The sequence below is a fragment of the Taudactylus pleione genome, unplaced genomic scaffold (genome assembly GCF_031769625.1).
Source record: "Taudactylus pleione unplaced genomic scaffold, aTauple2 ptg000154l, whole genome shotgun sequence".
NCBI lineage: Eukaryota > Metazoa > Chordata > Amphibia > Anura > Myobatrachidae > Taudactylus > Taudactylus pleione.
In genome coordinates, this window is record NW_028284556.1 from 16445743 (window position 1) to 16462874 (window position 17132).

The following is a 17132-nucleotide window of genomic DNA, read 5'->3' on the forward strand; positions in this document are numbered from 1 at the left end:
GCCTACTCTACGCTCCTTGTAGACACCGGCACAAACTAGAAGTGCTTCTAGGATGTGGGGAGAGGCCATGACATATGAAGAGGCGCACTGGACAACAGTGTATTTGCCACATCAAAGCTCCACCACCTACCCCTTTAGTACTACCCCTTTCATTAAATGCACCTGTTCCATTGTTTCCTAAAATGCTGCTCAGTTCAGCCTCATTGAATTAGGGGAATATGAGTCTTTTTTTTTAAGTTGTGTTGTTTTTGTGTTTGTGAAGCTGTTTATTACATTGCTTTAGAGTGAGCCACAGGGTGCAACAGGAGGGGGCAAAATATGCACTATCAAAAGTATAGGATTAAATTTAAACTTCTGTAGAGTGTAAATGGTCTTCTACCTCTGTATGTATCTAATATGAATACTACCATTGTGAAAAAAACTAATTTCCATTTTGCACTGCTATACAAAACCAGGTGCACTGGTGCACTTTATCCATCTTTAGCATGGAGAACTATAACTTCCATATGCGAACATCTGCTTCTCCACAAATGCAGTCTTCTTTCTCTACAATCTATGATGTTTGACGTAAATCTTGCACAATTGTTTTTTTTATAAATGTCATAAGCTACTGTAGGTACACACTATAAGATTATCTGTCCAGTCTGGCTGGTTCGAATGCAAATCTGGTAATGAATAAGAGTGTACCTAGCTATAGAATTGCAGTCTACAGCCGTCTCCTCCACCCCTAATGGTGCTTGCAAAAAGTACAATATAGGCTATATTATGCCACAGAAGAACCATTAGCGAAACTTTCCCTTTTTAATTGTCACCTTTCCAGGATTGGCGTTTTGGAGTATGTTCTAGGTGAACATCAGAAATTTGATGATTTATTACTTGAATTCTCTCTCTGGATTAAACAATTCCTTAAAGAACTTCAAGACGCTGGTGAAATAAATACATCTGATCATGAAACTGTTATAACTTTAAACAAGGTAACCTATTTTTTGTATTTGGCAAATACATAGAGAACTGTGTGGGTATCCATAGTATAGTACCATTATACATAGTGTAGGAAGGATAATTACATCATACAGTTACTAAATAGTTACATATAAGTCTCATTCCAATGATTACACAATTGATTTTATTGGAAGTATATGAAAATTCCCAAATGTAGTATGAACAATTGTGATGCAATTTATGAATATTTTCCACAGATTTCCAAATTTCCCATTCTGCTCATACCACATATAAAATTTGCATCCACTGATTTTCGTTATTTCATACAGAACCATGTAGAAGAGACTAAAAGACAGCAGGAGAGAATACATTGTCTGGAGGACCAGCTTAACAAATTGTGCTCTCTGACCAATACGGAAGACCATTCTGTACTTCAAGGGAGGGTCAGAGATTGTGTACAGCTCTTTGAAGAAGCAATACAGATTACAGAGCGACGCCAAGAATCCATGTCCAAGTTAGGGGACTTCTTACACATGCACAGGGACTTATTGGTTGTTGTCCATCATTTGAAAGAAACCGTAGAAGGAGCTAACAGCTTGGATAAGGAATATTCTGAGTCTCTTGAGAAAGAGATTAACAGTGTTGTACAGGAAATTGATGTATTAACATCTAAGTCCATAGGTTTAGATGCAGCGCTTACCAAAGCACAATACTATCTGAAAAGCTCTGCTACTGAGCAGAGGACATCCTGCAGAGCACTAGCTGATAACCTCAACCTGGAACTAGAGAAAGTTCAGACATTCTTGGGAACAAAACTGAGCGAGGCAGAGGCTCTTGGTGCTTTGTGGAAATCATTTATTGATTGCAGAGAAAAGTTGCTAAAGACCGTTGAGGACATTGAAGAAAAGGCAGACAATGATGAGATGAAAGAGCCAACCCTATCAGCACTTCAGCAAAGGTGATACAGCATGTTTGCTTATTTGGTTCTCTGGGAAGACCAGTTAGCATGTACTTTGAAGGATCTATGAAATTGTTCTATTTAGTATATTATAACATATGTTACTGATAGACATGAAATGCTCACTCTAATTGTGTCAGTTTTATGTTTTACATTTTTTTTTTTTAAATTGTTTAATTAGAATGAGTTTCATACTTTAAATAGAATGATTCACTATATTGTTTTTTTTTTCCCGGCTATCCATACCTAAGTCATAATAAAAGAAGTATTAATGCAGCTTATAAAAATCGGCAAACAGCTAACTATATATTTTTCCATATGATGAGTGCAGATTGAAATTTTTCAATGAATTGGAGGAGGAAATTAACTCCTATCAACATGAAAAGCAGTGGCTGATGGACAAAGCAAAGCAGATAGCCCAGCAGGATTTATCTCTGGCTGCAGAAGCAGATAAAGAACTGAATGGACTGACAATAACTTGGGAGGATACCAAAAAGCTCATTAGTGACAGGTAAGAATGATTTGAAGTCAAGTTCGGCTCCAACAGAATGTCCTAAAATTATACAGCAAGTTGTTTTGTCATTTTATAACCCCCCCTCCTTATTTAAAAACAAAAAGTGCAAATAAGGGTAGAGGGTCAATTCACAAGCAGTTCTCAAATTGCAAGTTCCACTGCACTCTTTTGCTTGATGACAATGAGGGCCTGATTCTGCAAGTATCTCGAGATCCCGCGTGCAGCCCTGGATCCGGCAGCCCCCGCAGCAGGGATAGCGCCTGTGCCTGCTGTGGGGATAGGGCATCGCCAGGCTGCAGCTGTCGATAGCGACAGCTGCAGCGGGCGGAACGGTCAGGCGAATAATTTTAGAGGGCCGCCCCGGGAGAACGGACAGAGGAGAGGATGGCGGCGGGAGCGGGGATTCAGGTAAGTGTTTTTTTTTTTTTAATTGCGTGTTTGTCTACTGGAGTGAGACAACTACTGGGGGCACTACAAGGGGGAGACCACTACTGGGGGCACTACAAAGGGGGGACCACTACTGGGGCACTACAAGGGGAGGACTACTGCTGGGGGCACTACAAGGGGGAGACAACTACTGGGGGCACTGCATAGGGGGGACCTCCACTGGAGGCACTACAAGGGGGGGACTACTGCTACTAGGGGCACTACAAAGGGGGGACTACTACTAGGGGCACTACAAGGGGAGGGGACTACTACTAGGGGCACTGCATGGGGGGGGACTACCACTGGGGTTACTGCATCAGGGAACCACTGCTGGGGACTCTATATAAAGGGCAATACTGGGGGTACTGCATAGCGGGGTATACAACTGGGGCCACTATTTCCAGGGCGCTGCATAAGGGTTACCATTATTGGGGGCACTGCATGGGGGAGGACTACTACTGGGAGCACTATATAAGGGGCACCGCATTGGGGGTACCACTACTGGGTGCACTGCATAGGGGGGACTACTACTGGGGGAACTATGTAAGGGGCTTACTACTGAGGGCACAAGGGGGACTACACAGGGGAAACCACTACTGGGGGCACTGTAAAAGGGGCACTGCATAGGAGGGATCACTACTGGGGACACTACTGTAGGCCTGCATAAAGGGGACCTCTCCTGAGGCACAAGGGACACTGCTTAATGGCACCACTGCAGGGGGCATTGCATAAGGGCTTAACTACAGGGGGGCACTTCATATGGACAACACTACAGGGGGCACTTCATATGGGCACCATAACAGAGGGCATTGCATATGGGCACCACTACAGGGGGAATTGCATATGGGCACTACTACAACTACTACAGGGGGCACTGCATATGGGCACCACTACAGGGGGCTGCCCCTAATCTTTATTTTTACTTCTCTTTACTTTAATCCTATATGGACCTGCCTCCTCCCTGGAACACTTGAGGCGGGGGGTGTGCCATAACACGCATGTGCTTCGGGCGCTCTGGTTACACGCTACTCCTCTGGTTTTGGCTCTTGGCTATAATACCACACTTCCAGACCTCTGCTAATGTGAGGGTGGTGGCGCAAGTCCTACCTGATTTGTCCACATTGTCCAATTGGGAATGTTACCATTTATGCTATATGATACCAATACAATGTCATCCACAAACAGAAATTCACACATTTTAAAATATTGTTCCAATATTATTATGCATGTAGAAAAAAGAGAGCCAATATTTTTATTTCTAATTTCAGCCAAGAACAATGTTTGGTTCTTATCGAACTAATAAAAGATTATGAACATCTGAAGTCCACTATATCTAAAGTTATAGAAAATGCGGAAAATATGATCTCCATAAAATCAAATTTAAAAGACCAGGAAGACATTCGCCGTACCATAGCAAAAGTAAGGTTACCATCTCAAATGTAACATTTCTTTGCTCAGTAATATAGTGTTAACTTAATATCCTTAAAATATTTCTTACATTCCAAATGAATCCTGCAGATTTTGGGTCCCATTTATCAACAACCTTCATCATATACAACGTGTTTTAAAACTCGTTGCGTGTGATAAATGGTGCTCAAATCAAATCGCTCCCAACATTTTTCAAACAGATGACAGTTGGGAGCTGATTGGCTGGAGCACCATTATCATATGCAATGAGTTTTAAAACTTTCTGCGTATGATAAAACTTGCTGATAAATGGGCTCCATAGTCTATTAACTAAGTTATGAAATATATCCTACCTCTCTATAGATGATAGACAGTACTTACAATACAACTGTTTTTTGTTTATTTTTGTGTAACTACTGGTTGAAATGCTTGTATTAAACATTCATGTCATGTTTAGCTTATATTAAATATTCATGTCCTGTCCTGTGTTAACCATAACTGTAAATATGTATATAGTTTTGTTATGTACATGCTGATTATAGTTCGTATATAAGATGTTAATGTAGTGCAGGGATAGTATTAATTTTGATACAGTTGATAAAGTCATACCCACATATTAAGGGGGAAGATAACCATAATTAGCAGCGCACCAGACCCAACAAGACTAAAAAGGGCCATTACATTTATATAACAATATAGATTACCACATCAATTTTACTTTGTTTCCTTGTGGAAAATTCTCTTTAACTAAAGTGGCTCCCATTATACTGTATTCTGTTTAAATCTTACTGGGTTTGCTTCCTGTGATATAGTAAAGCAAGTGTGTTACCTATAAAGAAACTAATATTGCAGAAGGATAGAGCCGCTAATTCATTTGTTACCACAGACTTCAGTGTGATTAGCAGAGTTGGTTTGCATTGAATTATAAGCTCTTTAGCAATGTACATGATAGTGAATCCTGGTGCATATGGTCTCAGAAAATGTAATGTTAATTCACTGGCTTGAGGAGCCACCTCCTTATACATAATTATTGACTAGGATAGAACCACAACTTAGTTACTAAGACTAGTTAAGGAAGACACTATAACAATTGATTATCAGTGCAAAAGAGATTTTTATCTAGCCCGGGCTAGCAACCAATTATGTGCACCATCTGTAAAGACACTGAGCCTGATTCAGAGCCGCTCGTAAGCGGCCGCTCATTCGCTCCGAGCGATGTTCGCACATCTGCGTATGGGTCGTAATGCACATGCGCCAACCAGTCATTGCTGTAGGAAATTGTGCACTTGCAAAACAGCGAGGGCCTGCTAATTTGAGTGACAGAATGAGGCGTTTGTGGGTGGTAACAAGGGAAGGTGCTTGAAAACGGGGAGTGGAGATCCGAACGCAGGCGTGCCAAACGGCCAAAACGGGCATTTTAAGGGTGTGCATAATTAACAAAGCAGCGTCATCGGCCACGTCACTTGGTTGTCTCTTAGCCTGAACTGTTCGCATGATTGCGGTAGGAAAATCCTACCACAAGCACTGCGAGCAGTTCAGACGCTTTTCGATGTACTCGATTAATCTAATAAATAGCGGAGATGACGTATGATGCGAATGGCCAGGGGGCGTTTTTACAAAATAGCGAGCGCATATTTAGTTCGCTCGCTCAGACATAGAGGCATCAACAGACCGCAAAGAGCGAGCGCTCTATTTAAATATCCGGCCTCTTTTTCTGAACGAGCGAGCGCAAATAGCGTCCGGATCTGAATCAGGCCCACAGTTCGATTCTATTAAATATATTGGATACTTCCAACATTTATAGTAGAGGTAATTCTCTGTAAATAGATATTTTCTTGTTAATTATGTTATTATTTCCAGATATCTATTGTATTATTTATATTTGTTTGGTTATATATGTTTATTGTTATAAACATAATATTACCTTTTATTGTATATGTCTTAATATTGGTGACGATGCATCTGTTAATGATAATACTACGGTATATGAATACTTATTTTCATAAAGATGAGGCAGATGTATATTCCAAGGGCCAGGTAACTTCTATTGGTTCTAATTGACGTAGTCTTCAGCCATCGCTGAGTTCTGGTTGGAAACATCTTACTGAAAAATAAAGATATAGGGCCAAATGTAATAGGGTGAGAGTTTAGAAAATGTGAGAGTTTTCTCATACTTTTTAATCTCGGTCAATGTAATGGAGTCCGTAAACAAAGCAACAGAGCAAACTAGCATGTTTTCCAGACTCACTTTGAAATCTCATTCAGATGTTTTCCCATTTTGAAGATAAAACTCGACCAATGTTAGAGTTTACTGCTAAACTCTCACATTTTCTCTCACCCTATTACATTTGGCCCATACTTTTTATACAACATGTGTCTAATGTTTTGTACAATGAAGTGTGTTTACACAAATGTTTCATGTCAAGGGTACTGTTAGTATCTGAGGTAAACTACGGTTATTGGGGTATTCCATAATACAGTTCGTCAGCTATTCAGTTCTAGATTACTTGCAGGCAAGTAAATGTTCCACTAGGGGCTTGTCGCTGGACTCTCTTTAATACATATGGACAGGAAGACAGGGTAGCTGAGTCTTATGTGCACTTAAACCTGTCTGTTCACTACTTCATGCCTATAGCCTTTTTTTTTCAATGATACACAGATGTGTCCTCACTCTTCTTTGCAGCAGTCACACCAAAAAGCCTCTCTCAGCGCGCCTGGTCCCATGAGACTCTGCTAGCTCCGGGCGTATTTTTTGCCGAAAATGCATCTAAAATGTTGCAGTGTGATGCTACTAGGATGCACCAGGAGACTGTGGTGCTTAATTTGATATGCAACACTTGTATGTCTGTTTGCGACTAAGTCACTTTGGGGCCTATTCATCATACCTAAAGTTACTCAGGTGGTAATTAGGTTTAGAACTCGCATGGAGTTCTACCTAATTACCGGAGGAATTCATCATTCCTCCCCCCCATAACTATCTATTCCGAAAAGGTGTCATTTTTGCGATGACAGCTTTTCGGGAAATAGATAGTTATCCCTGCCTGCTCTAACTTACCGCAGCAGGAAACAGTGCTGTGCATGCGCTGTTACATCTGTAAAACCAGCGCATGTGCAGCACTGCCTTCAGATGCGGTAAGTTTGTGTGTCCCCCTCCGCTCACCTGCCCCCCCCCCCCCCTCCGGTCACCTCCCCCCGTTCAGCACTTACCTACCCGCGCAGCAGCCTCTGGCTCCGTCTGCTATGCTGTCACGTGTTCTCCCAGCAGATTACAGTACTGTTTAGAAAAGAAAAAAAAAACGTTTTTGTTTTTTTTCTAAACTTTATTGTGTTCTGCTGGGAGAACACAATGTCAGCATAGCAGACGGAGCCAGAGGAGAGACCAGAGCGCCGGAGGGAGACACCGGGGGGACCTGTCCAGCTGGTAGCAGGTAAGTGTTGCTTACTATACGCCACCTCACAGTGGCGGATAGTAACACCATCAAATTCCGAAAATACATAATTTTTGGAATTTGATAAATACCATAATTTCCATATCCCCATACTAATGTATGGGGAGTGTGGAAATTAATGCAGGGGGACTTATCCCCCTGTGCTAAATGTGTTTATGAATACTAAAATAACGTTAATTAAGGAAAATGTCCTTAAAAACGTTATTTTAGTGTTGATGAATAGGCCCCTCAATCATCATGTGAAGTGCTACGATGCAGCAGCTTTTTTCCATGCCAAATTCCGTTTACAGACTCAGTCACACACAGATATACAAGTGTCACATATCAAATTAATCAGCACAGTCTCCTGGTGCTTCCTATTCACAACACATTGTGACTTAGGGCCTTATTCATTAAGGATCGCTATTGCGATCACAACTGTGATTACGCCAAACATAAGGACGCCCACTTTACCTTACACACATTCGTAATACTTTGCAAGTCTGCGAAACCATTGGCAACATCTAGTACAATCGGAGCCTCACGCACACTTGCACAAGACCTGACCTTACTCAGGAATTGCTAACCTCATTGCATGCAGTGAAAGCCCAAGCTGCGTATGGCAGTGCAATGGCTTATTTATGCATGCCCCTGTAATGGCGTTCAAACGCACTTGCGCGTCTGCGTTTCGCCGACCACTCCCCGTCTCCTCCCCCAAACGGTAATTTCCTGTCAATTACTCTGCGATAGGTCTGTGTAGTCACTGCCATCGGGACTGAGTTCCGATTGCAGTGAAGTCTTCACGCACGTGCACTGCGATGCATGCGCAGCACGCAACAATTGGCCGATTGCGTGTATAATCGCAGTTGCGATCGGTAATGAATCAGCCCCTTAGACGCATTTTCAGCAAAAAAAGACGCCCAACGCTAGCTGACAGGACCTGGCGGCTCACTCACACCATATCGTGCTGCATGGCGTATTGAGGCTAGATGAGCAAGGACACATCTGTATTACAGGTTATCTCAAAATATGTTGGTGCAGCACTTCAAATTAATGCTATTGTCTTTGTGCAGTGCTTTTGCTATAATACAAAGGTACTGGTACTCACGTAAAGTAGATAAAAGATTTATAATAGCTTCCATACTTTATATGTTTATTTTATTCAGTTATGAAATTATTTCACTGATTTATTCCTCTTTCTGTAACAAATTACAATAGAATACCATTGAGTACTATCAGGAAAAGCACTGCATGTGTAATATTGTGGTAGCTACTGTCATCTAAATTACATTGTTCTCCCAGCATGAATCGGCCAAGAATGAACTGAATGAGAAACAGAAGGAACTGGATGAGTTTACTAACAAAGGGAAACATTTACTGGTTGAGCTGAAGAGGATTCATGGCTGTGACTCCAGCTCAGTGAAGAAAGACATGGACTACTATGTGGATCAGTGGCTTGACGTAAGATGCTGGTTTATTATAATTTCAGGTTTTTTAGTGATTCACACAATGAGTAATTACATAAATAATTCTGCCAATATGATTTATCTGCCTCACATGTGTCTAATTTATGAATTCAAGTGTACACAATTTGGGATAAAAGTATTCATATTTATTAATGATGCATATTAGATACACTTCAGGGATTTTTTAATGAATTATTTGCAAACAATGTAATTAAGCAAAGCACAATCTACTTTTATTATTGTCTAAAGTACTGAAGCATCAACAACAAGAGTGAGAGCAATTGTGTTGCATCATGCATATGACCTACACACGGTGGCTGACATTGTTACTCTGTACTGGAACTGTAAACTAAAAACCAGTAACCTTACAAAGAGAGGAGGCAGGGCCGGATTAATAATGGTGCTGATGGGATAGTATATAGCTAGAGGCCTAGTAGGAAGATAAACAGCTGTGGCATTTGAAAAAAGATGCAGTCCTGGTTGCAGCAGAAGACTCAGACACAGCTGCAACTGTCTCCACCTCTGAACCAGGCCTAGTGTGTCTTTGAAATAGTCTCTAGTCTTTATTTCAGGCTCCCTTCACCCCTCTCTCAAAAGCCACCAAGATGCCCAGAGGGATCAGTAGTCACCTCTCTGTCTGTTTGGTGACTGCACTGCTCTCCCAAACATGTTTTTAAGAAAAGTAGTTACTCAGGCAGGTGGAAGTACACTGCCAGAGCACAAAACATGTCTAAACCCCACACGCTGCTCTGCCTTTCCCAACATTTCCCTGCAGTGTCACAAATTAGACAGGGGTGTCATGGTGTTTGTCGGGTGTAAGTAAAAGGCATCAGAGGTACGAGGAAAGTTCAATGCTCCCATATTAGGTTATGGAACTCTGTAGAAACAGTGCTCTTCAGCTGCTGACGCAGATCAAGAGGATGACTACAAATAGGCTGCCCAAGTACCGGGCCAGAATGTTAAACAGAGGTCCAGCCATGGTAGAACATGCCCATCTGATTCCTTGACTAGAACAACCCTGAAAGCTTTGTCGATGAGATATAGACAAACAAAAGGGAGCGCTGAGCACTTAATGATTTAGATATTGGGTTATATCTTTAAGCTATTTATTGTTTTGTCGATGAGAGCCTGCATGTCTGATTCGCATCCAGTGACAGATAGGGAGACATAGCTGTCTCCATCTTAACAATGTTGGGTCAACCTTAAAAATGTTGGGTCCATTGGGAGGGAGGTTGGTGGGGTGTTTCTGGGTACACTGAGGGCCTGATTCAGAGCCGCTCGTAAGCGGCCGCTCGTTCGCTCCGAGCGATGTTCGCACATCTGCGCATGCGTATGGGTTTTAGTACACATGCGCGAACCAGTCAGTGCGGTCGAAAATCATGTGCTCGCAAAATAGCGAATGCCTGCTAATTTGAGTGACAGGATGAGGCGTTTGTGGGTGGTAACAGGGGAAGGTGCTTGAAAACGGGGAGTGGAGATCCGAACGCAGGCGTGCCAAAACGGGCGTTTTAAGGGTGTGCATAATTAACAAAGCAGCGTCATCGACCACGTCAGTTGGGTGTCTTTTAGCCAGAACTGCTCGCATGATTGCGGTAGGAAAATGCAACCACAAGAATAGCGAGCAGTTCATTCGCCTTTCGATGTACTCGATTAATCTAATAAATAGCGGAGATGACGTATGATGCAAGCGGCCAGGGGGCATTTTTTACAAAAAAAGGTCCGCATGTTTTGTTCGCTCGTTCAGACATAGAGGCGTCAACAGACCACAAAGAGCGAACGGTCAATTTAAATAGCCAGCCCCTTTTTCTGGACGAGCGAGCGCAAATAGCGTCCGGCTCTGAATCAGGCCCTGAGTGCGCCACAGCTCAATTTTGCCCTTACAGCAGATATCACCATTGGTCAACCTACATAATGTACTCCATGCGTGTAAGTGGCTGGTGCACTATGAGAGCCAGGAAATTATATTGCATTTTTTAAGTATTTTTATTAGCTCATGACACAGAGGCAGCTTTATATAGATGAAATGGAAGCAGTGACATAATGCAACTTCAATTAGACAACAAGAAGCAAAGAGAAGATAACATGCCTAATACAACTCCAAGCATATTCCAATCTTTTCTGAAACATGTTTGGGCTGATTATGTAACAGTTGGGATATATTTGTTCAGTAAATCTGTTGTAATGAGTTTTAACATCTTAGAAATTATTTATTTTTTATAAAAAAAAGGGCAACCTTTGTTATTATATAGTGGGTGCTTGTTTAGAGAAGTGTATAAATATTATTGTAATACTCACATCTAGAATACTGGAGATAACTTGCAAGGGGAAAATGTTATACTGCTACCAAATTTGGAAATGTCTAATCTGTACAATGTAGATGGAATTATATACGGTTTAGATCTGTGTTAGCGTTCACCAACATTATTAGAATGTACAGAACAATGTTCCTTAATTTAATACTGTGCATCCATTGTTTACATGACATTTAATGTAGTTGAGTATAATTTGCTAAACATATTTCATCACAGTATTGTACAAATGTATTTTTGTGACTGAGACTTAGAACAGATTAAAAAATTAATTTGCTATTTGTGGTCTCAAAAGGTCCTGGAAAGAATAGATGACAACCTGGAAAGACTAAGTGTGAGCCTGTCCTTATGGGAAGATGCCTTGAGCATTAATGATGAAATTGATGGATGGTCAAGCAGTTCCATTTCTCAGATGAGTGAGAACATCACCAACTTGAACAGCAGTCAACAAATGAAAGCATTTCTTGCGGAATTTCAGGTGTGTGCTAATTTATGAGTGCCATGTTGTATCCCACTACCAGGGGTGCCTAGAGAGGGGGCGTAGGCTTACTACTTACCCGGGCGTGGGCTGGCTGGAAAGGCCTGGCAGGAACCCGGGTCAGCTGCTGCTGCTGGCCGCTGTATAACAGTGCAGCCACAGAGGCATAGCAGGCATTGAGAGAGAGGAGACTGCAGCAGCCTCCCTTGATCTAGGCAGTTTCCTCTATCTCACTGCTGGATTAGCCATTGCGGGTGGCTGCGCTGCTATACAGCGGTAGTGGGCAGGTTGCAGCTTGTTACAAAGGAGGCGATAACATTGTGCGCACTGTGCTGATCGCGTATCGCCAGAAGTGGAACTGTGCAGAGTATTTTTGCTAAAATAATCAGGGGGAGGGGGCCATGGCCATGCTTCTTAGAAATGGCAGCATCCCCCCAGTATCCGGGCCTGGCCCTGCCCACTACTAGTCTAAATAGTCTAAAATGTCCTCATAACAAACACATTTGAGACAGCCTAATTAATATTGCTGTGATCATTAGGAGGTAATAATATTATTAGGGACCGAAGTCACTGGTTCTATTCTGTTAAGCCACTTGTAAGTGGGGGCGGTTTGGAAATTAAAAGTAGCCCTGGAAAAATATATAGAAGTGGTCTCATGTGGGTGGCACCAAATCAACTGTAGGCAGAACCAACGCCAAAGTAGGTGGCATTAGTACATCATTAATCCTGGAGTCATTGTGATAGGCAAGGCTAACGCAACGAGTAATGGTAGGCACAGTTACACCAACAAAAGCATGTTACAGTGCAAAAGCATGTTACAGTAGCCGGACTATATCCTCAACAAATGAAGATGGGCGGTAGAACTGCGCTCTCGTTGACCAGGGGGTGGTGTGTTGTGGTTTCGGGGTGCTGCACCTTTGTGTGGGAGTACCTTTCCCGCACTGAAAACGTATGGGGGTAGGGGGGGTAAGGTGCGCTCTTCCTGCTAGTACTGGTGATGACTTGTGTGTGTTTGTGAGTGGTGTTAATTAGAATGTTTCATCTGGTGGTGGTGATGTTTTGGGAGTGAGGAGGGTGTGATTGGGTATGGAGTGTAGTTTGGAGTAATGTGAAAAGGGGAATGGAATAGGATCAAAATGAGGCCAGCGAGACACAGTAATTTTGGGCAAAATCTTTTATTGAGTAGTCACAATGCTGCTCTGTTAAGATCCCGGGCAGGTGGGTGGGGTTCAGTGATGAGTGGTGATGAGACTGGGGAGGTAGGTGGACCCTTTTAGGGGGCTCCTTCCTGTGCGGTTTAGTGACCTTGCACATCACCCCTGCTGGACCTATGGTCGACAGTCTAGGAAGTCTCGGGGGGTGGGGGGATTTGCAGAGTGGGTTGGAACACCTGTGCGGCGTCCCGCGTGTTGGTGTGAGTCTTGGCAGTACTTACCTACCGGTAGGTTTTTTGTTGTGGTGATGTAGGTCGACGTTGCGGCCGTTGCAGATTGGTTGGAAGCTGCAGGTTTGTTGGTGAGCTGGATCAGCGTGTTGCTGGTGTGCTGCAAGTGCACGGCTGTTCTGATTGGTCTGCGGAGGTCAGCAACCGTAGTATGCAGCTGAAATTGGCTCTTGGTCGTGCCGCTGGTGGTGCGGAGCCAGAGGTGTGGATGGGTGAGCTGCTGGGAGGCTGGGTTGCAGCGTGTGTGCTGGGACCACCCCTGGGGGGTGGTCTGCCCGGGATACTGATTCAAAAAAAGCCACTGAGGAGGGGGGATGTGGAAAGTGTGACCGGGATGGAGCTGGTCACTGGCGATGTTGGCTGGGCGGACTTGCGGCCGGATGTGCGGGATGCTCTTATCACTGACGGTCCCTCGTGGAAATGGGGATCGACGGAGACACCCCTGGCCAGGAGTGAGTTGCTGAGCACGCCTGGGAGCAGGGGGGGAGAGGGGCTGGTCCGGGGTGGAGCCGGTCACTGGAGGTGTGAGCGGTGCGGACCAGCAGGCGGGTGGGCTGAGAGCTTTCTGCACTGGTGGTCCCTGGTGGGGATGGGGATCTTTAGTGGAGGTCAGCCTGGATCGGTGTCGGGTTTGATGTGAGGGTCTCCAACGCGTTTCGGCACAGGTGCCTTCTTCAAGGAGATGTGAGAGGATCAATGCTTCTGAGGTTCTTATGTAGGGCACTTCCGGGGGTGGGGGTGTGATCAGGTGACTCATGGGGCCAATGGTGTGTTTGAAAGGTAATGCGGTACAGGTGTGTGCAGGGACTTGCTGAATGGTGATGCGGTGCAGGTGTGTGCAGGAACTAGCTGGAGTGATGAATTTAATCAGATTAGGCCACTGGTGTGTTTGATAGGTAATATGGTGCAGGTGTGTGCAGGGACTTGCTGATTGGTGATGCGGTGCAGGTGTGTGCAGGAACTAGCTGGAGTGGTAAGTGTAATCATATTAGGCCAATGGTGTGTTTGAGAGGTAATGCGGTGCAGGTGTGTGCAGGGACTTGCTGGAGTGATAAGTGTAATCATAATGGGCCAATGATGTGTTTGAAAGGTAATGTGGTACAGGTGTGTGCAGGGACTTGCTGATTGGTGATGCGGTGCAGGTGTGTGCAGGAACTAGCTGGAGTGGTAAGTGTAATCATATTAGGCCAATGGTGTGTTTGGGAGGTAATGCGGTGCAGGTGTGTGTAGGGGTTTGCTTTTTTTTTTGTTTTTTTTTAAATGTAATGCGGTGCAGGTGTGTGCAGGGACTTGCTGAATGGTGATGCGGTGCAGTTGTGTGCAGGAAGTAGCTGGAGTGGTAAGTGTAATCATATTAGGCCAATGGGGTGTTTGGGAGGTAATGCGGTGCAGGTGTGTGTAGGGGTTTGCTTTTTTTTTTTTTTTTTTGAAATGTAATGCGGTGCAGGTGTGTGCAGGGACTTGCTGAATGGTGATGCGGTGCAGGAAGTAGCTGGAGTGATAAGTGTAATCAGGTTAGGCCAATGGTGTTTATTTTAATTTTTTTTGAAGGGTAATGCGGTGCAGGTGTGTGCAGGGACTTGCTGAATGGTGATGCGGTGCAGTTTTGTGCAGGGACTAGCTGGAGTGATACGTGGATTCATATTGGGCCAATGGTGTGTTTGAAAGGTAATGCGGTGTAGGTGTGTGCAAAGAATTGCTGAATGGTGATGCAGTGCAGGTGTGTGCAGGGACTAACAGGAATGATAAAAGGTGAGGTGATAGGGGTTGGGGCTGGAGTAGAGCGTGGGTGGGCTGGTTGGAGATTACTTCGTTATAACGGATTTGACTTCGTTGTCAATGTTGAGTCCCCTGGGGGTTAATGTTTTCAGCGTGAATATCCATCTAAGTTCCTCCTTGTTGAGGATTTTGTTATGGTCTCCGCCTCTCCAGTTTTTTTGCATGTGTTTGATTCCTATGAAAGTGGTGCCTTGTGTGCTGCTATGGTGGTATTTTTTGTAGTGTACGGGTATGTTATGGTTCTCTGTTTGTTTGGTGATGTTTCTCAGATGTTCGGCAATTCTGGTTTTTAGTGGTCTGGTGGTCCTGCCTATGTATTGTTGATTGCATGGGCATTGTATGAGGTAGATTACATTGTTAGTGTTGCATGAAATGTGTTCTTTAATTTTATACGTGGTGTTTGTCTGTGTGGATGAGAATGTTGTAGTGGGTGTGGTGCTTCTATATTTTAGTGTGACGCAGTTGGTACATGAGCCGCAGTGGAAGAAACCCCCTGTGAGTTTGGAGTTGTCTAGAGTGCTTTGTGTTCGGATGGGTGGAGGAATGTGGTTGGATACGAGTTTGTTATGGATGTTGGGGGCCTTGCGGTAGATGACTTTGGGTCTGTTGGGTAGGATACTTGTCAGTTGTGCATCTTCCTTAAGTAAGTGCCAGTGTTTGTTGATGATTCTTTTTATTTGTGTCGCCTGGGTGTTGAATTGTGTGATGAATGGAACGTGGTTGTCTGTGTTTTGTGGTTGTTGTTTGTATTCCAGAAGTGGTTTCCTATCTTCTAGTCCTATTCGGGTGAGTGTGGCTTCTAATGTGTCCGGTTTGTATGCTTTGTCCGTGAATCGTTGATTAAGTGTTGTGGCTTGTTCGTGATAGTCCGTGAGTTTTGTGCAGTTGGGTCTGATCCGCTTGAACTGTCCTGTGGGGATATTGCTGAGCCAGGAGGGGTGATGACCACTACTGGAGAGGATGTAACTGTTGACGTCTACGGGTTTTTGAAAAGTCTTGGTCTGTATCTGGTGATTATCAATGTATATTTCTAGGTCTAAGAAGTTGATGGAGGATTGGCTGTAATTGGTCGTGAATTTGAGGTTCCAGTCATTGTTGTTGATGTATTGAATGAAGTCAAGGAGTGTGTGTAGGGGACCCTTCCAGATGCAGAGGACGTCGTCTATGTATCTGGTCCATAGGACCAAATTCGCATCCCAGTCATGACCCGTCCATATGTGGGAGTCCTCCCAACTGCTCATGAACAGGTTAGCATAACTGGGCGCGAACTTGGTCCCCATAGCGGTGCCAGTCCTCTGCAGGTGGAAGTCCCCATCGAACCAAAAGTAATTGTGTGTGAGAATGTATTCAATGCCCTGGAGGATGAATGCGATCTGTTCTGGTTCCAGTGTGTCGTCGTGATTGAGATGGTGTTTGATGCTGTCAAGACCCTGTTGGTGATTGATGATCGTGTATAGGGATGTGACGTCGCTGGTGACTAACCAGTGGTCATCCCCCCAGGTGGTGTCCTCGAGTATTTTTAGTATGTGTGTTGTGTCCTGTAAGTGTGAGCGTTGGTGTTTGACGTATGGTTGAAGATAGTGGTCGATGTATTGTGATAGATTAGATGAGATGGAATTGATGCCGGAAATGATGGGTCTACCTGGAGGGTGTGTCGTGCTTTTGTGTATCTTGGGGAGATAATAGAATACGGGTATGACCGGGTTTGGGTTATGGATGAAGTTATATTCCTGCTTATTGAGGATGCCTGTGTCTAAACCGGTCAGGAGTATGCGTTTGAGTGTTTGGTTGAACTTGAGTGTCGCGTCAGAATTGAGTTTCTCATATGTGTCTCTGTCTTGAAGGATGCGCTGTGATTCTGCGATGTAGTCGAGTTTGTCCAGGAGTACTATGCCCCCCCCCTTGTCTGCTGGTTTAATTATCAGGTTTCTGTCTGATTTGAGATTGTTCAGTGCACTTTTTTCATTAGTGGTGAGGTTTG

General features: G+C 43.8%; 1 protein-coding gene across 1 annotated transcript in view; it reads left to right on the forward strand.

Annotated features, from left to right (window-relative positions):
• SYNE1 (spectrin repeat containing nuclear envelope protein 1) overlaps positions 1 to 17132 on the forward strand; it is a 546802-nt gene that overhangs the window by 240629 nt on the left and 289041 nt on the right. Inside the window, exons 38-43 of the mRNA XM_088474380.1 lie at positions 821 to 974; positions 1272 to 1900; positions 2232 to 2411; positions 4109 to 4259; positions 8978 to 9136; positions 11746 to 11928. Coding sequence (XP_088330506.1) covers positions 821 to 974; positions 1272 to 1900; positions 2232 to 2411; positions 4109 to 4259; positions 8978 to 9136; positions 11746 to 11928 — 1456 coding nt within the window. The remainder of the gene's footprint in view (positions 1 to 820; positions 975 to 1271; positions 1901 to 2231; positions 2412 to 4108; positions 4260 to 8977; positions 9137 to 11745; positions 11929 to 17132) is intronic.